Source organism: Mytilus californianus, unplaced genomic scaffold (genome assembly GCF_021869535.1).
Source record: "Mytilus californianus isolate M0D057914Y unplaced genomic scaffold, xbMytCali1.0.p SCAF_8, whole genome shotgun sequence".
Lineage (NCBI taxonomy): Eukaryota > Metazoa > Mollusca > Bivalvia > Mytilida > Mytilidae > Mytilus > Mytilus californianus.
In genome coordinates this window covers 101,797,788-101,823,510 of record NW_026262734.1, presented here as the reverse complement: position 1 = coordinate 101,823,510, position 25,723 = coordinate 101,797,788, and the positions used below count along the sequence as shown (strand labels likewise).

The window sequence follows — 25,723 nt, the reverse complement described above, 5'->3', positions numbered from 1 at the left end:
TTGATCATGAAAAAGGTGTATCCAACAAACGTAGAATTCCATAAAGGTTTGGAAAAGTTATTGATAACTTAGAAACCGTTTAACCCTAGACTGAATCTGAATGTTAGCTATAAAAAACAACCAAGTATTTTTATCAGTATCAGTAAATACGGAAAATGAAATTAATCTTTTGCTCTGGATGCTGTCTTTTGGTCATAAAAAAGCTTATGTCCAAATTTCATTAAATTTGATAAAGGGTTGAAAAAGTGATCGATGCCTGAAAAAGTTTGACATTATACTTTATGTTATAGTTATTGAACAAGCAAATCGGTATATGTTATATTTTATCTGCACGGCTCGGGTAACCATACTTTACACGAACGACGTAGGAGTTCGGGTTAAAGTGTCATCCCGACCATGCAGATTAAAATTTCTTGTGACAACTTATATGCTCAAACTGCCTACTCTTCTGAAGTTCCTTCGTTCATTCACGTTTTTTTTTTGGGGGGGGGGGGGGGGGGGGGGGGTGAATTTCGTGTCGTTTGATTTTAATTTCTACCATTCTCAGTCGACAGCTTATTGGATTTTTATTGTTCTTTTTATATAGGCTATGACAGGTGTATTAAGTCGAAGATAGACAAACAACAACAGTACGTTTTCGACCTAATATAAAAATAAGTACATTTGGTATGATTGCTAATGAGACAACTCTCCACAAGAGACAAATTGACACAGACATTAACAACAATAGGTCACCGTACGGCCTTCAACAATTATCAAAACCTATACCGCATAGTCAGCTTCAAAAGTCCCCGAAATGACAAATGTAAATATACAATGTTTGTACATGGTGAAATCAAAAGACCATACACTAGCCTGCAAACGTTTAGTCTTCATTTAGACGCAAGAAATGAGTTATATGAGATTAAACAACAAAAAGAAAAATAAAGATCTAACACACAATAAAACCAATGACTGAAAATGTAGTGGGGTATAATTATTTCGTTTTTACATACCAAAACCGGCTACGTTCATTCGAGGTTTTTCGTACTATTTCGTGCCGTTAAATTTTCAGTTTCCTTCATTTTCTAAGTGGATTGTTTGTAGGCTTTTTATTTGTTTTATAAATATAGGATATATGTTGATGTTTGTCTGTCCCCGACCTACGGCTGCAATTGCCCATCATTGCGTATAAATGAAAAGTGAAAAAAAACAACATGGTAAGGTGAATATATAATATTCCTCTTTAATAGATAAACAAACATTGTATTGTTTTTTCAGCATTGGAAAGGCATTTAATTGAATGTTTTTGCTTTAACGCTTTTCTGTGTCAATAAACTTTTAAAACATCAAACCGAAAAAATACCACTGCAGCCGCATACATAATTATCTATTGTAATTTTTAGTTATGTCTTTTTTGCTTTTTTAGTCATCAAATTCTAACAAAACATAATTTGATTTATTGAAAAATCGTTAAGCATGAAATTTTTAATTTGTTTGATTTATTTTTAACCGAGAGGTGTCGTCAGGAAGTTAAACTAGGCTGATAACAGCGCCACGTAGTGTTTAAAAATGTCAAACATCAAACTTTATCATCCTTATATAATTTCTACATTAAGTATTGGTATTAATTAGACTAGTGTTTTCTTCAAGAACCAGTATTGCAAGTTAAACAGCAGAAAAGTCGTGGTTTATTTTGAATCTGTTGATCTCAATCAAATCCAACAGGTAAGTTTTCTTAATTTAGCAGTGTTATTGTTTGTTTTGACGACGAGCTAATTTTAGGTTGATATGGTTTAAATCGAAAGTAAATAATTTCACAATCCGTTCTTTATTGCGTTACTGTTAAGCTATTACAACAAAATATTCCGGTTTCTTATAACTTTAATTTGGTTTCAAATGGATAAAGTTCTTACTGTTTGTCTTCTTTATAGAAAAATCACTGTCAGGAGATTGCGAATCGTTTGAACTGCCGATATCGATTGTTGTAAGGTCATCACGATCAAACAAAAGGTATCAGTCATAAGAGCCATGACACATTAGAAACCTTTCAGTGAATACGAGCTACAAATCTCACCAGTAGTTTTTTTTCATGTCATATCTTAAATGTATATAATTTTGAGAACTTGAGAATTTGGTGTTTATGGGAGATCTAAGACTTGTATTATTTATTCACAACTGTTAAAAAGGGAGGGCGATTTATATCTTGAAATTTTGTGAACATATCTGTGGTCTCTTTTTGAACATAGTATATGCGACCCTCCGGATGTCTTTTAGTTGTATTTGTCGTTGACTTATTGTCTCATTGATGTTAACGCCGATATTATAACAAATTACTTTTTTTCTTAGTGAATTTTTGCTGCTAAATTAGATACAATTATTTTTTTTTTAATACACTAACAAACAATGTAACTTAACAATGATTTCTGTCAATGTGATCAAATTCCAATATTGTGATACGCTACGTACACTCCTCTAGGATGGAGATTATCGTAGCTAAACCTAACATGTCATTTTAATGAGATTGGATGTCTGTGTAATGACCTCATCAATCCAGTCATACAGTATCATATAATGATATACAAATAGCGTTTTGGTTTATAAAGTTGCTAAAGTTATCTTTCTTTTTAGATATAAGCAACTACCATAACTAAATAGATATTTTGTCACTGTCTCAGTTTTGATTAAAAATCAGCAAAATCCAAATTTTCGAAAAAATAAATCGAACCTTTTCAAGGACAGCACACATACACTTTGCCGAACTATGTGCCAAGAATCTAGTTTCAAATACATAATGATATATAAGCGTGTTTTTTTTAATGATTCAATTTGGATTAGTTGTCCTCTTTTGTGTTTTTCTGAAAAAGTACTGCATTTGTTCTTTACCGTAGTGCACAGTATTATTGAGGTAAACGAACAAAAAGTCACAGGAAAAAAGTCACTGGAAAACAGTCACAAGAAAAAAAAATTATAATTAAAATGGAGTTTTTGAATGCAAAAGTCATAATATACTTGTATCAGAGCAATTATTTTAAGTGGTAGATTTTTAAATGTATATAGGTAAAGGTCCCGCACATCATAGCAAAATTCTGTCAACAAATTTCATGATTTTGTTAAGAATTAAGGTAAAAATTAATATGTTTCTTCTTTTATTGTTTTATAAATGAATAAACAAATAATTACAATAAATGGTTTGGGCAATTCACTAATCAAATAATGTCTCTTATCAATTTAACACCTTCATGTTCCGCGCGAAAACAAACATATGAACATTGGTGATTTTACTATGTACATATTTTAAACAGGAGACACTAACTTTCATGTTATTTTCTGTGAATATTCAGTTCGCAAATGCAATTTTTCTTTATTATCCCGACTTCGATCATAAAGTTCCCTTAGAGTATAATAAACTCTTATGTATTTCAAGGGTTTGTCTAGTTGAGTTGTTGTCTCATTGAAGAATTAAATGCTTTTTTTGGTAAATTTATTGGGGTGTAAAAGCGTTGACCGAAGTACATTTTGTATGAAGCGCCGAAGCGTTTCTTTCTATAAATGTGCGCACGGTCAACGCTTTAACAACCCTATAAAATTACTTACAGAAGCATTCAATACTTATAATTACATTTTTGCTAGGATTATGAAAAAACAATTTCTATCAAGTTTTTCTTTTATTTATCTGTGCACTTTATTGTGGAAGCTTGTGTCATCATGAATATTACATTTTATTTTGAAATGAAGGTTAATCTCAGAATGACGCGAAATTGCTGTTAGTCAATCAAAATAGCGTTATAATGAAACAAACATGTAATGTAATTATTAGGATATACTCCACATCTTCAACTTTGAATTTTAGATAAACAGGACATAGCACAATTTCAACCATGGGTGGTTCAGCTGTGGTCGTGTAAGTCATTCGCCATTTCGATCTTATAAAACAATTCTTTTCTGCCATTTATAAATAAAAAGAACAGCATTTTCTTTTAAAAAGTCAAAAAAAAAAATACTAACAAGAACAAAATGCGATATACAAAATCGCCTCCAGGATTCTATCAACCTAAACGGCCAAGACTGCTCAGAGTAACTTACTTTAAAATAGAAAATCAGGAACATCTTTTGATTTGAGGTAAAATTAAAGCAGATATCTCATTTGTTTTCAGACGTTTTCCTATGGCATCAGCTAGTTTCTGTGATCCTTGCTATGAAGCTGATAAGTCATTAACAGCAACAAAGTATTGCTCTGAATGTGAAGAAAGACTTTGTAGAGACTTGTGCGGAATCACATTGCGGATTCAAAGCATTCGAATCTCACCATGTTATTGACTTGTTGTTCATAGGATCCAATATCCTTACGTCTGCAAAGGAAAATTGCCACGTCCATTCAGAGATGCTTTTGGATTATTACTGCACAGATCATGAGATCGTATGCTGTAGAGTATGTACTTCTAATGAACACCAGATTTGTCAGAACGTACTTCCATTGGAACTTGCCTCGAAAGATGTTAAAAATTCTACACTGTTTAACGATGTTACGGAAGACATAACACATCATTACAACATTGAATGCTTTAAACGACAACAGACAGTCAAACTTACAATTATTAATAAATGCAGAATCAGCAATAACTAAGCAGATTACGGCTGCAAAATCAAATTTATTGAAACGAATCGACGATTAGGAACGTGAACTTACTGCTCGTGTGTTAACTCTTCGACGAAAACATGAGTCGGAAATCAACAAACAAAAAGAAGAAACATCAAAAGTCTTGGACGAATTAAAGGAAAACAAAAACGAAATGGATTTCTTGAAAGATCATGGGTCGAATAATCAGTTATTTATATCCTTGGGTCATCAAGTGACACTTATTCAAAGGACCGAGGCAAAAATTAAGCAGATAGTATCCGATTCACAAGAAGTCGAAATCGCTTTTGATCCAAATGAAGAAAAGATTGAATCTCTGTGGTCACTTTCTGAAAATACGAAACCGTGTCAAGTTCGATATAAACCAAGAAAGATACAGCAGGCTCAGATAAAGACAGAACCAAAGCATCGCATTTTTGTGTTTAAAAAGGATACAGAATTAAAACTTAAAACTGGTGTATATAATCTTGCATGTGTATCAGTGACAGAAAATAATAAGCTGCTCATTACTAATGTATCATCATCCGATCCAAAACTCTATGTTTACAGAGACTGTAAAGATTATGAGACAGAGGTAGCATTTACCTCTAGTCCTAGATGTGTAGCCGTTATACCTGGTACAGACAGGGCTGTTGCTACACTAGCAAACGAACAGTCTATTCAATTTATAAACACAAGAACGATAGAAAAGGGCGACAAAGTAAACGTTAGATTTACATGTTTTGGTATCGCTGCTGGACGTGACATAATTTACGTTGGGGGGGAAGGTGGTATTATCAAAATTTTAGACATTAATGGGACAGTTCTAAAAACAATTCAACAAGGATCTGATGATATTTACTTTATGTTATACAACATTCAACGATAGGAATGCAAAATTGATTATAAGATATCCTAGCAAACTCCGGTGTGTTAAATTAGACGGAAGACTTGTATACAATATGGATGTTTCTGGAACAGCTGGCATAACACTTGACCGCCAGAGGAACGTTTATTTCGGTGGTTATCAAACCAACAACATACAGAGAATATCATCGGGTGGAAAAGACTGTAAAGAAATGCTGAACAAAGACAATGGCATTAAACGTCCGTATAGAATGTGCTTCAATAATGACTTCACAAAACTGTTTGTTATTAATAACCATTGCCCGTCCGTATATGTTTACACATGCACAGAGAAATTCTTGTGAAACAACATAAATACCTGAAATTAATTTTATATCTTTGTGCAACTTATATACATGATATATATACATAAATGCAACTTTTTTAATGAGTACTTTTCAATTTCAATTTTGAATAAAGAAGTAAAAGTAACAATACCTTTTAGTATTTTTCAACTTAAAGTCGTATTACATATTTGACTATATATTGAAAACAAAAAGGTATGAAATGGAAACTATTTGAAATTTAAAACGCCGTATAAACTAATATGTTCAATATTTGTGTAAGCACGTCCTATGTCAGTCAGCATTGAAATATAATGTTTCATTTTGAAGTAACATGAATATTTAGTAAGTGAATTCTTCTATGCTAAGTATTGATTGGTTGCAATACGTATTGACATTGAAACTAAGATTTTCAATTGAACGATGATATTTGGAACTCTTTCCTCAAGGATGTAAAATCAAAACCTTCTAAATTTTCTAGTTAATCGTCCCAATACAAAAAATCCACGTTAATAACTGGAGACTTTGTCATAACAATGACCAACTAAGACATTTACTAGCCAAAAGTCCAAAATACCATATTACAAAGCACATCAACTGTAAAGGAACTTCCGGTTATTGATGGATGCAGATGATGCCCATGCCAGAAAATTGATTAAGCACCAGCCAGTTGAACTAAAACTAAATACTTTTGAAAGTTTCATTTAAAAGTTTAAGAAGTAGCACACAGATTTCTAATCATTTGGAGAGACAATTAACGATTGATCGATTGTTGGTTGCTTAACGTTAAGAGACAATGATATTTGATCAATCCTCTCGTCACGAAAAAGATGTTATAGTTACATTGCTATTTTCACCACCATGCTGATTACAATAACGTAAATGAACGACATTCCATATAACTGATAGTAAGGTAGGTTGCAATGGGTACAAAACCTTACTTAAACAAGAAATTGCGTACCCATTTAATGAATTTTCAGGGAAGACCCCATAACCCCCTACAGATCCCCTCTGGATTCGCGTATTGGCAAAGGGATTTTGCAATATAGCTACTGTAACAGAGAATCAGATACTTATTTTTCGACCAGTAAGGCTACCGGTGGCCTAAATACCTTAAATATCTAGTAAGTATTGCCAACCTAGTTTGAATTGCCACTCAAGTAAACCCAGATCTACACATGTGTTTATATATATGTATCTATATTCTATTCAGTTAAAATTAGAAATTATAAGTAAGTTTCGTGAAGGGTGAAAGTGCTAAATTTTAACATTGAAGTACATCAATTGGTAAACAGAATCTTATTTTCTGTTCTTGATATAAAAAAGAAAAACTTACAAAATGTGCTATTATTGCCAATGATACATCAATCTATCAAAAACAGGATGACAAAGACCTGTACGCAACTATAGGTTATCGTACGGTTTCAAAATTGAGAAAAACCTTGACATTCTGGTCACGCATTACTTTCACTATCAAACTTATGCCTTGCTGATTTTTCACGTTCAGTTTTTAAATTAAGAATTAAATAAAATATATCTTAATAAAAATATATCGACCTGTAAGGACCATTTCCGGTTCGTATTAGGACTTTGTAACGAGCGTATACGACTGTGTGGCCGGGAATGATAGGATATTCCAGATAGTTGATGATCGATAGTTATTCGAATTTTTCACTCTCGTGTTTTACCCCTGTCTGACTCAAACGGGAGCCATAATCGTCTATAAGCGAACGCCACATAAGGTTAACGAGTCCGTGAGTTAACCGATGTTTTGTGAATATTGGGCTCCGTGGTGCGTTGACAACAAGGCAAAGCATCTCCTGTTATACAGTCTTCACCGATAGACTACTTCACAATACCATCAAACAATTATTTCAATAATCTGGACAAACTTGGTACTTAAGGAAACGAAAAGGGTTATGTTCTTCTATCAGAAAAAATACAATGTACTCACCATCAACAGGAAAAAAACGACACACCATTGCAACATTATACAACAGTTTCTTACATAATGTAGGTTATATCAAGCCTTGTTTTAAATATGATAAAACTTGTGAGTCACCGAGCTTCTTTTTAAAGCTACAGGTTGTGCAAATTTTCAGATTCTGGATAGCTGTTATAAGGTATTTTCAGATTCTAGATAGCTGTTATAAGGTATTTTCAGAAAATAAAAAAAAAATAAAATGTTGTTGTTCTTTTTTTTTAAAGCACATTATACCATTATCACTGAACTAGTATACATTTTTGTTTCGGGGCCAACTGAAGCACGCCTCCGATTGCGGGAATTTCTCGCTGCATTGAAGACCCATTGGTGGCTTTCGGCTGTTATCTGCTCTTTGGTCGGGTTGTTGTCTCTTTGACCCATTCCCCATTTCCATTCTCAATTTTATTTTATACATGTCAAAAAAGGTATCTTCTCGTAATTTTTCTTAAAATTCTATCGTTGCGTTATCTTTTTACCGCACTAAATTGGTTTGTCCGTGTATAATCTAAAACACATAAAAAGTAAAATCACAAAAATACTGAACTAAGAGGAAAATTCAATCGGAAAGTCCCTAATCACATGGCAAAATCAAATGACAAAACACATCAAACGAATGGACAACAACTGTCATATTCCTGACTTGGTACAGGCATTTTCAAATGTAGAAAATGGTGGATTGAACCTGGTTTTATAGCGCCAAACCTCTCACTTGTACGACAGTCGCATCAAATTTAATAATATTGATAATGATGCGTGAACAAAACAAACAGACACCATAGGTAAAAATGTCACAAATAAAGGTAACTTTCTTCAAATAGAATAAAAGTTTTACACATGAATTACATTTCTCTCTCAAAACGTGTTTATTTTATTAGAAATCTAGACCGACTGTATTCTGCTATTTTACAACCTATGAAGTGTAAATTTCGACAATCGGTCTCCCTAAAACCAACAAAATGTATAAAAATCAGATGTGGTATGAGTGTCTATGGGACAACTATCTAACAGATACCTAATAACGAAGAATTTAACAAGTATAGGTCATCGTACGGCCTTCAACAACTATTTTCTAAACATTGTTTTCTTTGACTGCCATTTATTATCACAGTGAATGTTCATAGGTTTCTTTTTCCTCTCTTTTTTTACAGGAACTGAACGAATTTCACATTAGTTGTTATTACCGTTGTGAGAATATACATGTACGTGGCATAATAACCTGTAGGAAAATTGTATAAAATTCAACAAGACGATAATGGTCTACAGCTGCAGATATCATCTCTTTTAGATCTGGATGGGATTTACAGAATAGAGAATATAGAGAATAATGGGTCAATCTCTAGAAAAATCGGCAAAAAATGAATAAAGATTAAAGAAAAATAGGCAAAAAAAAGAAAAAAAATCTAAAATTAAGTATAAAGAATTGAGAAAAAAGGATAAAAATATAAAGAATACAGAAAAATCTAAAATTAAGTATAAAGAATAGAGAAAAACGGACAAAAAAGTATAAAGAATACAGAAAAATTACTAGCTAAAGGTTTTTTGCTATCCTACATTATTGTTTTTTTGGGGTCAAAAACTCACTAAAGATACCTTGCTTAAAGTTAGACATAAGACTCATCAGTGGCGCTCGAATTAAAATAGATTAAAGGCCAACTCAAATATTAAGATGAAGAGCATCACACACGGAAATTTCAAAAAGTACACTCTTGAATGTATCATGGTATCTATGTCATGATAAACTTAATTAGATGGCAATTTTAAATCTTAGTGAAGTATATCAACACAGATTTGCTTCGATTAATGAAAAATGTTAAATTTAAAAAATAATTGAAAGACACGTAGAATTAGTGGGAACTGAAGAAAAAGGTGATATAGGATAAAAATTTAATCGATCATTTTATGTACCGTGGCACTACATTCATTTTGTCATGACCATTCTCCATTTACAATTGCACAGCCGACTATTTACAATAATAATGGGTCCTTACTTAAAATTTAGGCTGCATATCTATCAGAGAGAGAGAGCTCTAAATAACAAGTAAGAAGTGTCTGACTTACATATGTCAGAAATAAACACATGGAGAGTTGTCTCATAGGCACTCATACCACATCTTCTTATTTATAATGAATATATTCAAATAAGCTTTTTAAACAATCAAATATCAAAAAAGCAACAATCAGAATTGTATGCAATTGCCCATAAAAACTTGAAACTTTGAAACTTTTATTCTCAAGACCCTCATCAGGGGTATGTGCATATAAACAGTAATAACAACAATAACATATATACAAGAACAATGAGATGAATGGAATGGCATGTTTACATATACAGTTGTATAAAGTACATTTTTAATGAAATTTGCAGTGGAAGACAATTATAATTTATATCAGACATAATTTATCTAATTAATAACAGACAGAACGATTTTACAAAATTTGGCAAGTTTGATAATTAAACTGTAGTCATCAGAACAAAAAAGCTCACAATATTTAATAGTATTCTAACAGACGCATGAACTGCAAAGGGATCAAGTCGAGAAAAAAAATCCATAATAGGATACAATAAATAATAGATGACATACAATAAATAATTAATTTAATTTAATTTAATATACACATTACAAAGCAAAAGCCTTTGTCTTTCAAAAGAGAGGCGAAAGATACCAGGGACATTCAAACTCATAAATCGAAAATAAGCTGACAACGCCATGGCTAAAAAAGAAAAAGACATCAGACAAACAATATTGCACTAAACACAACATGGAAAAATAAAGACTAAGCAACACGAACCCCACCAAAAACTGGCGGGGATCTCAGGTGCTCCGGAAGGGTAAGCAGATCCTCCTCCACATGTGGCGCCCATCGTCAATTGAGAAAAAGGTACATTTAAACAAATAATGGAATTCATCGCCAATTTCACATAAATTGCAAAAATCGCAGATGCGACCATCAAGTTCGACAGCCCAAAACCGACCTTGTTCTATTTGCAATTTATGATTCATACATCTAAAATTATAAATATGTCTTTCGCAGATCATATGGTAGATCAACAAAATATCTTTCGAAATTATGAACAGTTTTAATCTATACTTAAACACATAGATGAATCATAAAAAATAGTAACTCAATTTTGTTTAAACTGATCACAAAGATATTGTTTGACTAGATTTGATACAATAACATTTCTTGGTAGAAGACACATAGAAAATGCAGGTTTCACACTGACTGTGTAGTGTATAAAAAATCAACATTACTAGTCCATTGTACTAGTCCATAGTACTAGTGTTATTTTTGATACATCATCATCATATGCACATCAATTATTATAGTTCCAGTCAAGTACTCCCAAAGTCAATACTCATTGTTGACTGTCATTGTTTGACCAAGAGTGACCGCTGCATGGGAAAAAGAAATATGGTCACTACTTCCGACCGGCAGGAAAACGCTTGCCAAAGTGGGTCGCCGTTTGGTTGTGCTGGATGTATAAATTCGCAGCCATGTCTTATCAAAATGGGGACGATAGATTTGATGCCTCGTGTAACAGTCGGAAAGCAAGCCCTTAGAAACGACCGTTGTTGCTACTTTCTTAAGACAACAATGGGACTGATATTAAAACCCGCCATTCTGAAATTGCGCTAATTTCGCGGAAAAAATAATTTGGCGCCAATTTGAAATTTTTTCTTTTTTCTGTTTCTTACTTGCCATTAGGGTCAGAAATAGATTCCTTTCGATTTTTCAAGCATGGTTCTTATTATCGAAGAAAATAATGATTAAACATGTTATAAATTGTCCGTCTTTTAAAAATAACGTAATGCCTTTGATCGTCGTTTAAGAATTGTGCGAAATTGTCTGTTATTTTTTTCTTCTTTTTTCCCAAATAAACAAAGAATATACAAACTATATAAAAAAATTAATAATAAGTATCTCAAAGTTAAAACAAAAATCAAGTCTAACGTTCTATCACCCCTTAGGAAACCCCGTTCGAACTAAATTCCAAACGAAAGACATTTTTTGACATTGTAGCTTTTTTTTTATCTTACACATCGATGTCAACTTGCATCTTTACACAATGTACACACATTTAGTGTGTTTGTTTGAAAAAGCAATGGCGAGTTCAGCTGTGAATATTTGACTGGATTAATTATTCTTTTTAAGTCAGTGAATTGTTTGACTTAACTAAAACAAGGTAAGGAAATTGTATACTGTCTTTACACAACCTTAACCAAAACTCATTCATCGTTTATAATATTATTAAAAAATTTGTGATGAAGTAATCCTGCAAAACTGCCAAAGGTAAATGAAAAAGTCTTGTCCTAAATATGAACTTAAAACAATCTCTTTCAGACTAGCATTTTAATCACTCTTATTCAAAGCATGTTCATACTGACATGAAGTGTGACCTACTTATGACTTGTGATCTAAAACATAATATTGTTGACTTAGCACTCAGAATCTGCTCTGAAATACTTTTATATAAATATAAAAATGCATAATTGTTAAAAAAAAATTAAATAGAAGAAAAATATTAGACCCAGTCTTTTTTGTTCTTATCTATTTTCAAGTTCATGATTAGAACCATTTATTTATTGGTTTAGTGGTTTTTTTTTATAATTTGGAATCCATTAATTAGAATCTGCATAGAATCAGTGAGACAAAATTTATTGTTATATTTAGTTTGTTCATACAAGAATTGCAAACTAATTTCCTTTTATTTCAAATAATGCAGAATTTACATTCAGAATACTTTCATTATGGTCTTGTTTTAGTTTAAATGAAAAAGGTAGGATCAGGTATCAGTAATGAAAAGGAGCTCCTGTATTTGATCATTTTAATCCTGTCTTGATCCATTATTCATGAATATTTTGGCTACCCCTTGTATGATTAAAGTAGAAATTTATTTCTGTGTTGAAATAATTTGGTTACAGCAGTGTAAATACTTACCAAAATATAAATATTAAATTAACTCTTGGAATAATAATATTATGGCACATAGGGCCTATTTGAGTATTTCACTGAGACTGAGTTCTTAAAAGTGATAAAATGTGTTTCGCTAATTTTTTTACACATGTCTTTAGTATCAAAATATATTCAATAAAATTATTTTAATAATATCCTCATGTAAATAACAGCATATGGTGTTTAATATAATAATAGTTTGATCATGAGAGTGTCAAACAAAGGGACGTAACTCGTAAATTACTATCGGCCCCGCTTCGTCAGAAATATCGACACATCGAAGTGGCACATTTGCGTATTACAGCGTATTAAGTGGCACAAATTTGACATATCATAGTCAAAGTTATGTTACATAACATAATTTAAATTCAGCATAGCTTCCCGAGAAGTTAAGAAAGAAAATTACGATTTTAATTTCCAGTGACCGATTTTTTTGGTCAACACCTAGACTTTGAAGACACATTTTGAGAGAAAAAATTAGTTTAATCCATAATTGATGGATCAATATACTTCTTATATACTCAAGAATGTTCACTTAAAAGCAAATTAGTTTTAATTCATGCAATAAACTACAAATTCCAAAAAACGGGCTTCACTTTTTTTGGTAAAAAAATGCCCATATATGGTAATCACATGACTTCCATTGTTGCTTTAAGAAATGGGGTCAAACCGGGGTCAGCTTTCCGACTGTAAAGACAGTTCAAAACTCTCTGCACGTTAAGAACCGTTGCAGCAACTCTTTGAAGTGGCCTGTTGCAAGGCTAAATTTCTGTTGCTATCCAATTATATCCCTCATTTTTCAGTGGCAGTTCAAATATTTAGGTCAGTGACAGCCCCTAGTACAGGACCTACCTATTGTGGGTATTGCTAACTTGTTCTCATCCTGGAAATGCATACAATATTTGCCACTGAAAGTATATCAACGAACAATCAATCAATCATTTAGTCATTGATTAGGAAACACTGAACCTTTGTGATACAACATGATTCAATGCATCTAAAGCATTTGTTCAACGCATATGCCTCTACCGGTTATAATCATTTTGTTTCAAAATAGTTTTTACAATGGGGTGGAGGTCCAGGGAAAACTATGTGAATTAAGTTTTTTATCCACTATACTTTTATCCTACATTGAACTTCTGATGTTGCCCTTTAAGATCCTTTAAGGCCACCAGAATCACCAATTTTACATGCTATAGCCAAATTATATTGAAAATGAAATAATATCTCAATTCTATACACATAATTATAAGTTAGATGGAACTACTGTATGTCATTGCCCTGAAAAAACATTATATAACCGTTAAAAACAACTTGCGAATTTCATGCATTAGTGTTGTCGAAACTTCAAGAGAGTACGGAAACATTTCCGATGTTGGTCACGATAGTATATAATTTTTATGACGTCATTGGAAACAAAGCCTTGGTTTCAGATTTTTCAGGTAACGTTTTTAGTTTTACAGTTACACGTACCTACAATCAAATAATTTATACCTGTAGGACGTCACGGATGATTTTTAAGCAAAAATACTGTTGAGAGAGGGTTTCTTGTCGCCGAGTTGCAAGTTGCGAGTTGAACAGGCCCAGTCATTCCAGTTGCGATTAACGAAATAAAATTGAGAATGGAAATGGGGAATGCGTCAAAGAGACAACAACCCGACTACAGAGCAGACAACAGCCGAAGGCCACCAATGGGTCTTCAATGCAGCGAGAGACTCCCGCACCCGGAGGCGTCCTTCAGCTGGCACCTAAACAAATACACCTTATCGCTATTTGTCCGCCATTACTGGACATCACACAGGCTCCCGTAAAATTTTGACGTCATAATACAAAATATCTGACGCCACAATGGAAAAGTGATTGTTGTATGACGTCAATAATTCAAGCGGGACAGATTCTCGGGTCAGCCGGGAATAGCGATAAGGTGTATATGTATACATACTAGTTCAGTGAATGATAATGGACGTCATTCTAAACTCCAAATTATACACAGGAAACTAAAATTAAAAATGATACAAGACTAACAACGGCCAGAGGCTCCTGACTTGGGACAGGCGCAAAAATGCGGCGGGGTTAAACATGTTTTTTGAGATCTCAACCCACCGTTCGAGTTGCGAGTTTCGGAAGTCGAGTTGCGAGCTACGAAGGTCGAGTTGCGAGTTACGAAATATGAAAAATTTATATATGAAAAGGTATACAATCTTAAAATCTAAATAATATGAAAAGGGTGGGGCAGCAGAACCCAAGCGGTCCCCTCTATCAATTAAGTATAGGAGGTTTTATCGATGACGTCATCTCGGTTCTATTTTTAAATCCGGGGAAGTCTGGCCGTCAATCGGCCATTTCCGTTCGGCGCCATGTGACTGAAACGGAAGTCTGCTGTCGTCTGTTTACTAACAAACCATGGGTAAAGTGTGCGTAGTGTTAGGTTGCCGAAATCGAGATAGTCACAAACAGCCAGGAATCAAATTCCACAGGATTCCAAAAGATGAAGAAAGAAAACAGCTTTGGATAAAGGCAATAAACCGAAGGGACCCTTTAACAGGAAAAGTTTGGATATCTGGTGACGAGGGAGCCAGAGTGTGCAGTGAACATTTCATTGATGGTAAAAATTAAAAGCAATGCTTTATCTTAACCCTTTAAAACATTGCATATGTATTCCAGTTCTTGTTATATCCATTTTACATCTAAACTTCAATGCATAAACAACGTGTCGCAATTTTTCTGACGGGCACTTGTCTCAAATATATATATATAACAACAATGATGTTTACGACTTTAACCAGTTTACAATTTACCATACCTGTTAACATAAAAGTAAGTATAGGTATCTATTTATTCAATATTTTTATGGGTTTTTAAAACTAGTTCACTCCTTATAAATTACACAGACCTGTATAGTGTAGGTAGTACAAGGACTGCCATTGTTTGTTGGAATTGACATGAGGTCTTGAGGACAAGGCTATGGTTTGTATTTTAACATATTCTATCATAGGCATGATATGGTTTATGGTTTCATGTTTTATAAATGAACCTGCCCCCACACCGATCATTTTCTTTCTTGATTCTTCCTGTTTTGGCCTGGAATCTACTAGCAAGGGTGGAAATTCACATTTTCAAGGGGAAGTGCTGCCCAATTTGTTTTCATGTTTGGAATTAGTAATTTGTCCACAATTACTCCACAAATTTTATTATGTCAGATTGTCCACATATCTAGCAGTGAATATCTTCCTAGCAAAAAGGGAATTATATATAAAATACCATCTTGTTTCTATGTAAACTATGTAAAAAAGAAACTTATATCAATTAGTATCACATTCTCATGATGCTAAAAGGCCATGGAACGAATACTGGTGGTACGTGTTGTGTTGCTCTTGTTCAAACCCGGTGATAAGTCTAAATTGGTAGGTCACATTCAGGGTTAAGGGCGCAAGATTAATAACATAAACGGTACCAATTTTTCTGCACCAGATGCGCATTTAGACAATCAATGTCTCTTCAGTGATGCTCGAGGCGAAAATATTTGAAAATCCAAAGCTTATTAAAAATATGAAGAGTTAGAGAAAAACATGACTGTGCAATGACAAAATAATGGGCATTCACAGATAAAGTACTGTGAAAGTGCATATATGTGTATAACAATAATATTTGGTATGGTTTTGATTTAATTGCTAATAACATTTTTCTATGTCTGTTTTTTTGAGACGCCAACTGACATATAAAAGGATTATCATATGTCCTAATAACGTTTGATCCATTAAATTCAAGACTGCTACATGTATCTTCAAATTTGACAATTGACATATATTTTCAATGTTAAACATGTTAAATATATACTCTTTTTGTTTTTATTCAGATGTTCTTTTTTTTATTGTTCTTCTTTCCTTCATAACTGATATATTCTTGGGTTAATTTGTTTTATACATAGTGTGTAACCAATAGGTCAACTGTAATATATACATGTATTTTCATGGTTTGTTAGTCAATGTTAAATTTTCGTACTTTGGTCTGTGTCTCAAATACTACATGTATAAGCAGTATGTGAAAGTATTGATGGTATAAGGTGTAGGTATCTCTGTGTCAGGATTCATATGACCTTGCTCCTTATTGACGATTTATTAACAACATTTTAATTTTATCGTTGATCTTATATAAAGCATTTTTAAAAAATGGCCATCGATTTTTTAATTGTAACTTCAAGTTATATTTCCTTCTCTCATTCTACAATGTAACTAAGGTGTGAAGGGACAATGTGACCTCTTCATCTTATGGCATGTTGCAATGAACGAGCAGAATGGTTTTGGACTTCTAATGAAATAAATAAATAGCGGAATGTGAACCGGTTTAATATGAATACTTAGGGAGCTACCATTTGATTTTTATGGGGGGGGGGGGGGGCTAGGATGAAAAATTTTGTCCTGCATTTTTTTTTAGTTGTAATCTTTGTCCTACATTTTTATTTTTCACTCTATTCAGTCCTGCATTTTTTTTGTTAGTTTATCCTGACTTTTTTTACATAAATTGTCATCCTGCATTTTTTTTGCCAAGTTGCTCATCCTGCCTTTTTTTTGCTCAAAACTCCTGTCCTGCCTTTTTCAAATTTCATCCTAGCCCCCCCCCCCCCCCCCCCCCATGGGATATGGTAATTGTGATGTAAATGCAGTTTCATCTTCTAAAAGTGTTGACAGGTATGATACAAACAATTGGACTAGTGCCTTATGTTTAGATTCATTTATTCATGGGGTTAATCCAGGGATAAAAAAATCATTTCGAATTTATCTGTTAATGCAATAACAATGTGATAGATTTAATCTTAGATGCATGATTTTTTTTCTTAGTTGTTAGTGGCTTTGAACTACTTTAGTAGCTGTCAGTAACTGCGAGTACTCTCAGATCTGTACTTAGTGTCTTTTTGTTGTTTGGATGTACAAGTACCCGGCCAAGTCCACATGTATTTGTAGTATTTGTATTTTTATCCATCTGATGAGTTAAGCCTCTTTCAACTGATTTTTGTCGAGCCTGCGACTTTTGTTGCAGAAAGCTCGACATAGGGATAGTGATCCAGTGGCTACAGCGGCGGCAGCGTTAGCTAACTTCTTAAAAGCTTTATATTTTAGAAGGTGGAAGACCTGTATGCTTCATACTTTGTATATAGATGCCTTATGTTATGAAGTTTCCATCTGTCACATGTCCATTGTCCTTGACCTCATTTTCATGGTTCAGTGACTACTTGAAAAAAAGTTAAGATTTTTTGTAATGATAATTTCTCTCTTACTATGAATAATAGGATAACTATATTTGGTATGTGCGTACCTTGCAAGGTCCTAATGCCCGTCAGCCAGAATTCACTTGACCTCGACCTCGTTTCATGGATCAGTGAACACGGTTAAGTTTTGGTGGTCAAGTCTATTTCTCAGATACTAGAAGCAATAGGTCTAGCATATTCGGTGTATGGAAGGACTGTAAGGTGTACATGTCCAACTGGCAGGTGTCATCTGACCTTGACCTCATTTTCATGGTTCAGTGATTATAGTTAAGTTTTTGTGTTTTGGTCTGTTTTTCTTATACTGTATGCAATAGGTCTACTATATTTGGTGTATGGAATGATTGTAAGGTGTACATGTCTAGCTGGCATGTGTCTTCTGACCTTGACCTCATTTTCATGGTTCAGTTGTCAAAGTTAAGTTTTTGAGTTTTTGGTATTTTTTTCTAATACTATATGCAATAGGTCATCTATATTTGGTGTATGGAAATATTTTATGATGTACATGTCAGTCTTGCAGGTTTGACCTTGACCTCATTTTCACGGTTCATTGCTCAGTGTTAAGTTTTTGTGTTTTGGTCTGTTTTTCTAATACTATAAGCAATAGGTCAACTATATTTGTTCTATGGAAGGATTGCAAGCTGTACATGTCTGCCTGGCATGGTTCATCTGACCTTGACCTCATTTTCATGGTTAATTGGTCAATGTTTAGTTTTCTTGGTTAAGCCTGTATCTTAGAAACTATAAACAAAAGGTCAACAATATTTAGTGTATTGAATGATTGTAAGGTGTACATGTATTTCTTGTTTGGTTTATATGACCTTGACCTCATTTTCTTGGATCATGTCAAGTGTTTGTGATAGTTGTAGTAAAGCTTTATATTTAGGACTATCAACATAATATCAATGATTAGTAAAGAAGGCGATACATTTCAGCGTGTGCACTCTTGTTATAGTTCGTTCTTATGTTGTACTGTTACACCACTGTCCCAGGTTAGGGGAGGGTTGGGATCCCGCTAGCATGTTAAACCCCGCCACATTCTGTATGTATGTGCCTGTCCCAAGTCAGGAGCCTGTAATTCAGCGGTTGTCGTTTGTTTATGTGTTACATATTTGTTTTTCGTTCATTTTTTGTACATAAATTAGGCCGCTAGTTTTCTCTTTGAATTGTTTTACATTGTCATTTCGGGGCCTTTTAAAGCTGACTGTGCAGTATGAACTTTGCTCATTGTTGAAGGCTGTATGGTGACCTATAGTTGTTAATTTCTGTGTCATTTGGTCTCTTGTAGAGAGTTGTCTCATTGGCAATCATACCACATCTTCTTTTTTATATATCAATTATGGGAAAGTGTTTTAAACAAGATTTAGGTATGAATCAATGTTTTATATCTTTATTTATCAGCATACCATATTACACTGTTAAAGAGATACATGTACACATAATAAAAGTTACATAATGTACATGTTGTATATGTAGTAAATTTGGTTGATTAGTATATTTCTTTTCTCAATAACTATTTATGATCATCATTAAATATAGGACATTTACAAATAGAAAGAAATTCATCTGATATCTCCAGAGTTATACATAAGTATTTCATATTATCACTTGCAATATTATGCCATCTACCAGTCTCAACCTACCTAATGTAATAAAATGTTTCTATCATCTTTAGTTTTTAAATAATATTCCAATTCACAGTTTTCATTATACATACCATATATATAGTTTACAGCTTTTTGTGATAAAAATAAAAAAAGATGTGTGTTTCCTATTACCCTACCCTCCCTATTTTTTAAGCTCAAAAATAGCCTACCCTAAAGTTTTTTTTTGTCATTTTTCAGTTTGCACTTTTAAAGTCAGAATGTCCCTCCCATAGACTCAATGTAATAAAAATGGTAAAATAAAAAAAAAAACCTACCTACCTACCCTATTTTTTTCAAAGATGTAATAGGAAACACACATATTATTTTTTTTTTTTTTGGCCTTAGATATATTATAAGTCTTTTATTAGGCCAAATAAAATAATAGAAACTTGAGAATATTAATCAACAATTGAATATAAAATACATCTATGATATACTAATTGCAAATACTTCAAAAAAATCATTCATTTATAGACAGCAATTCACTAAGTACTAAATTCACAGTAAGTGATGTTGTAGTCTACAGTTACTAATTTGAAAAGAAATACTTAAAATTTGTATCCAAAGTAAGTTCTGGTTTCAGTTTATTGTAACATTTTCACTATTTTTTAAAAGATATAAAAGAGCTGTTAAAAGAACTGCTGATCAAAAGGAGAGAGAATGCAGAATGCAGTTGGACTTTTTGATGACAGCTGATGGCAAAGAAAATGATCATCTGCCATTACAAGACTTAGACTGCAATGTAGACATGGAAGACAAAAATGGTACCAGAACTTAGTTTACTATTCTTATGTGTTCATAGGGTTAATAATCTTTTTGGACTTGTTGCCTTCAGTTTCTCCATTAATAATTTATTAGCAGTTAATTTAAATGCTGCACAGCATATATTTTGCAATAAAATCCATAATCAAGTAGTGCAATAAACAATGTTTTTTGTACAGAGATGAAAAGGCAACAAATTTATCATACATTTTATATTTTTCCTAGGACTCTATGTAGATAGCTTAATATATCATCAGTATTAATTTTGCACATTGGTTAAGGCTGTATGGTACCTATACATGTACTTGTTAATATTTTTTGATGTTTTAATCCCTGTCTACTGCAAACTATTTCTTTAAAATGTTAGTACAAAAATAATGAGATGTGGTATGATTGCCAATAAGAAAACTAATCAAACAAACAAACAAACACACACACACACACACACACACAAGCTTAATTTACCGCAAAGGAAATTCTAAAAGCAAATATGACATACATGAACCAATCATAACCACTGAACTATAGGCTCCTCACTTGGGACAGACACAAGCTCATTTACAATGGATAAATGTCAATTTTATTCAGAAAATAGACCATGCACTTGTAAAAACAACTTCTTGATATATGACACCAACCTTCATCAGGTTATGCTGTTCCTTGTGACACTTTTCAGTTACTTTGATGTTTATATAGATGGAGTTTAATTCATCCTTTATTAGTATCCAAAAGCTCAAAGTGAATCTGGTTTTCTTAATTGGAAAACTGCAAATTTGATATATAATTTAGACATTTTTATAAAAGTAAAACAAGGAAATGATTTTATAGTACAAGTTACATTATGTTTACAAGCCACACAAAAGTAAATTATTTCAGTAAAAGTCATTTGAACCTTATCATGCTTATGTAATTTAAGAAAAGTTTCAAGTGTCCTTGTTGCCAAATGGAAATGTTTATAGTATTTTTGGTTAATTTATAACTCTTTACATTTCAGGTAAAGGAGAATATGAAAATTGCAGTATATTATTAAAAAATGCCATAAGTGAAAACAAAATCCTAATAGATCAACTTCAACAACTGCAGTTAGAAAAAAATGTTTTAAATAATAAACCACCTTATATGAGGGCTTCTAGTCTATCCCTGGAGAAAACAGAAGAAACAACAAAATTTTATACCGGATTGCCATCTTATACATGTTTTATTTGGTTGGTGAACTTTGTGACCTGTATTTTACCTTCTTCCAATATTTTGAGTTCAGCAGACATTCTTCTTTTGGTTTTAATGAAATTACGTTTAAATTCTCCACATACTGACATCTCATTTCGTTTTGGAGTTTCTCTTAGTTTAGTTACCAATTTAATTGACAGTGTCATCCCTCAATTAGCCCACAAATTAAAATGGTTGATTCATTGGCCAAATAAAGATGATATTTTACGCTCTAGACCAGACTGCTTTAAGGAGGCCTTTCCCAGATGTGTTTCTGTTATTGACTGTACAGAAGTTTATATAGAGACTCCATCAAATTTTACAGCCAGATCTTGTACTTACAGTAACTATAAGCACCACAATACAATTAAGTTTTTAGTCAGTATTGTTCCGTGTGGAAGTATTTCTTTTGTTTCACGTGCATTTGGGGGGAGGACTTCAGATAAATTGATTTCTCTTAAATCCGGTTACCTTGACTTTATACATCATGGTGATGTTGTCCTAGCAGACCGTGGCTTTCTTATTAAAGACGAATTAGCATCAAGAGGGGCTGAATTAATTATACCATCATTTGTAAAGGGAAAAGACCAGCTAAGTGCCTTTGAAGTGGAAAGAAGCCGAAATATTGCACATGTAAGAATTCATGTTGAAAGAGAAATGGAACGACTGAAAAATTTCCGTATTTTGTCTGGAAAGATGTCATTGAATATGGTGCCACATTCTGACAGTATCATGACAATTTGCTCTGCTATTATAAATATGCACCCTAATATTGTTCAATAACAGATTAACACATTTCCCTTGATTATAGGTAAGGCCATTGAAAATTTAATATTGGTTTCCCCTAACACAAGAAAATTTTAAAAGGTCAGCAGGCAAGAAAAACTTTATTTTTCTATTATTGTAGTTCGAAATATCTACCAGACTACAAGAAAAATGTTGACATCATATCTGATCTATATTGTGATGTCACCTACTTTAAACTTGAAGAATGATAAATAAAACATTATTTTGAGAAATGGTCAGACAAGGATCATTTATAGTTTAAGAGCAAGTATTACTGGAGGGTGAAAACAGACCCAACAGACTTTAGGTAAACCAACAATCTTTTTTCCATGGCCTTAAAATTACTAATTTTTATATCTCATCATGTACATAACAACATGTTTCTTGTTGTTTTGTCTAGCCAACATTGACTTTTAAAACAAATTCAATTTTTGATATCTGTATTCAAATTCAAGAAGTTATTGTAACAAAAATTGCTGAGGCATCACCGAAAGATAATTGGTCTGCAGATTTTTTTGTTCAGCATTATTATTTTTCAATGAATCTTATAAGGTGCTGAAAAATATTGGTGTCTGACATTTAAATAAACAGTAGAAGGAGTATTGTTATTACTAGGTATACTTGTTTTTCATTTACTGTAAAGCTTTTATGAAAAATTGACCATATAACCTATTAAGAAACTCCCTCACTTGATTTTGAGACTTACAACTCTTTACACTTTTTTTTTTGGAATATGCCTTTTGCAGATACATACAATGCACCCATAATCAGAAACGGATTAAGGGTGGGGCAGGGTGCCCCCTCCATGTTTGAAAAAATTTGGATCATTATATAGGAAATCACTGAAGCATGACTGGAGCTGGCCCCTCTAAGGCAGTCAGTGCCCCCTCTTTATGATAATTTCTAGTTCCGCCAATGATAATATATTTCAAAAAGATTTTTTTTTATTTTTGTTAAGAATGTATCCTTATCCAGTTTCAGATAAATGTTCAATTTATCTACAAAATTAACAATATCAAATTCATAAAAAAAAATCCAAAATCTTATGAGAACCTCGCAATACACTTGAAGTTGTTATTATGTTAATTTTGGAACAGATTGAAAGACTAAAAAATCGTTGTGAAATTAATTCTGGAAAAAAAATTCTTTTGAAAATATGATGTAAAAATTTTTCAATTATAATGGATAAATGAAAATCCAGAATCCTAAACTAAAATTGTCTAGAAAAAATGTATTCAAGTATTAAGTGGTACACCAAGTGTTATCCATGCTTCAAGAAGAGGTTATTTTGTAAATATGTTTGATGGCACACTACTTCCACAAATTATTTTTTACATTTTGGACAAAGCCACTTTCCCCTTGGTTTCCTTACAATGTTAACACATTGATAATGGAACCATCCAATATCACATGAGTCTCCATCACAAAAAATCATCTTGCCATATTCTGGTTCTTCACACAAGCAATACTTCTCTTTTGTGACGTCATTGACTGAAGTGTTGGCTACTTTATAATCATGTAGCAATTTCCTGGTAAGTAGCTCTGGGATTAATAGCTCTTTAACAAAGTAAGTGCACTTACTTATTAAATGATTACAAAACTCAGGATCCCTGCAAATTCTAACAATAGCAAGCAAAATAACATCATTAGGACTTGTCATTACAACAAAATCACAATAATCAGTGTCATAGACAAACATCTGAAACTGAACCTGAGTGTAATATTTGTGGTTATTTTTCAAGTGTAAGTTTGTGTCCAAACAAAATGTAGGGTCTTGTTTTGCAGCTTCTATTGAAGTTTTGTCTTTATGCTTGTGGGGACATTTAATCTCAAGGGTTCCTTGTCCACAACAATTGCATGAAATCACACCATCAGCTGAAGCACCAAGAACATAATTTTTTTCAGATATCTTCAACCCAGATAATTTACACTCAAAATTTGTATGTTTTTTTTCCATATATTGGATGTAGGCATCTCTGGTTGTTGCTTCATTTTCCAGCCCCCATTTTATGGCCTCTTTTTTACTGAGATCATATGAGTTGTATCCTGCAAGTCTCATGATCAATTTATTAGGATTTGTAGTTGGTCTTAATGTTAAAACCTCATGAGCTTTTGAAGCTGTTATTCGACCTTTTCTGTGTTCAAACCAAAGGGTACTTATATTTTGAGATTCAGTAATTTTGAATAAATTTGCAGATTGAGAAGTTGAGCAATGATAGTTCCTAAAAAGTTGATCTGATTTGTTGATTAATTCCTGTTCAGTTAGTTCTTTATTAATGACATCATAATAACTTGTAAGAGGTCTAGGTAATTTTTCTTCTTTTGTATGTTTAACCTTGACTGATGTTTCTCTAGTTACTTCATCATTCATTGGAGGAATGAGAGAAAAGAATGCAGCATTAGGACACACCTTAGAGAAAGATTCTAACACATCTTTGCCTGGTAATGGATCTTTGCTTGATGGTATAACACATTCCAATTTTTTTTTTCTGTTACTGTTCATAAGGTGCTGTATATCCATAATTGAGCTGACATCAACCTAACAACACAAAGATATCAATTTTTAGCTTACCGGCCCAAAAGGCCAAGTGAGATTTTCCCATCTCTTGGCATCTGTCGTCGTCCATTAACTTTACCACAAATCTCTCTGTAATTACTGGGCCAAATTTAAACAGACTTTTGAGTTATCTTTCCCTTGTTGAAAGTTTTTTGGACTGTTTAAACTCAATTTTAAAGTAAAGACCGTTAAGTAACAGAGTCAAGTATTTATTAAATAATTCTTTTTTTTTTTGTATGCTTTACAGTTTCTGTATATAAATAACTTGAGAAAACCAGTGTTGTATTTTCAACTTATACAAGATTTGCAAGTGTTTGTGAATAAGTTATATATTTTTTTCATGCTTGTAATGATTCATTTGTTTAATAAGTTTATTGTAAAGTTGAAGTGACATAACTTTTTGTATGCTTTACAGTTTCTGTATATAAATATACAACACTCCAACCTTAATTAAGAACTAATAAAAGTTATCTCTCTTTGTACACCTGATATAGACTACACTTGATAACTATGTATAGTTTATTATACATGTATTATTGTCTTATTGTCTTATTAATCATTATAATCAGTTGAAAGATTTGCAAGTGTTTGTGAATAAGTTTTTTTTTTTTTCAATGCTTGTAATGAGCCATTCGCTTAATAAGTTTATTGTAAAGTTGAAGTGACATGACTTTTTTTTCATGCTTGTAATGAGTCATTGGTTTGATAATGTTATTGTTAAGTTGAAGTGACATGACTTTTTTTTTTCATGCTTGTAATGAGCCATTCGTTTAATA

At 32.6% G+C, this 25,723-nt stretch overlaps 2 protein-coding genes across 3 annotated transcripts; one reads left to right on the top strand and one right to left on the bottom strand.

Moving 5' to 3' along the window:
• The first annotated feature begins 15,002 nt into the window (after positions 1 to 15,002).
• Positions 15,003 to 22,887, top strand: LOC127711619 (uncharacterized). 2 transcript variants are annotated; one of them, XM_052217721.1, is made up of 3 exons: positions 15,003 to 15,332; positions 20,252 to 20,400; positions 21,393 to 22,887. In XM_052217721.1, the coding sequence occupies exons 2-3, from the start codon at positions 20,304 to 20,306 to the stop codon at positions 22,385 to 22,387; spliced, it is 1,092 nt and encodes a 363-aa protein (XP_052073681.1). In that variant the 5' UTR covers positions 15,003 to 15,332; positions 20,252 to 20,303; the 3' UTR covers positions 22,388 to 22,887. The 2 variants fall into 2 exon arrangements, 1 of the variants encoding a protein (XP_052073681.1); XR_007986811.1 differs by lacking the exon at positions 15,003 to 15,332 and adding an exon at positions 17,366 to 17,415 and having other exon boundaries at positions 21,393 to 21,705.
• Positions 22,888 to 23,379: 492 nt separating this feature from the next.
• LOC127712936 (uncharacterized) lies at positions 23,380 to 25,246 on the bottom strand. Its single transcript, XM_052219525.1, has 2 exons — positions 23,763 to 25,246; positions 23,380 to 23,388 (listed from the first exon to the last, which is right to left on the bottom strand). The coding sequence occupies exons 1-2, from the start codon at positions 24,909 to 24,911 to the stop codon at positions 23,380 to 23,382; spliced, it is 1,158 nt and encodes a 385-aa protein (XP_052075485.1). The 5' UTR covers positions 24,912 to 25,246.
• Between the last annotated feature and the right edge of the window lie 477 nt (positions 25,247 to 25,723).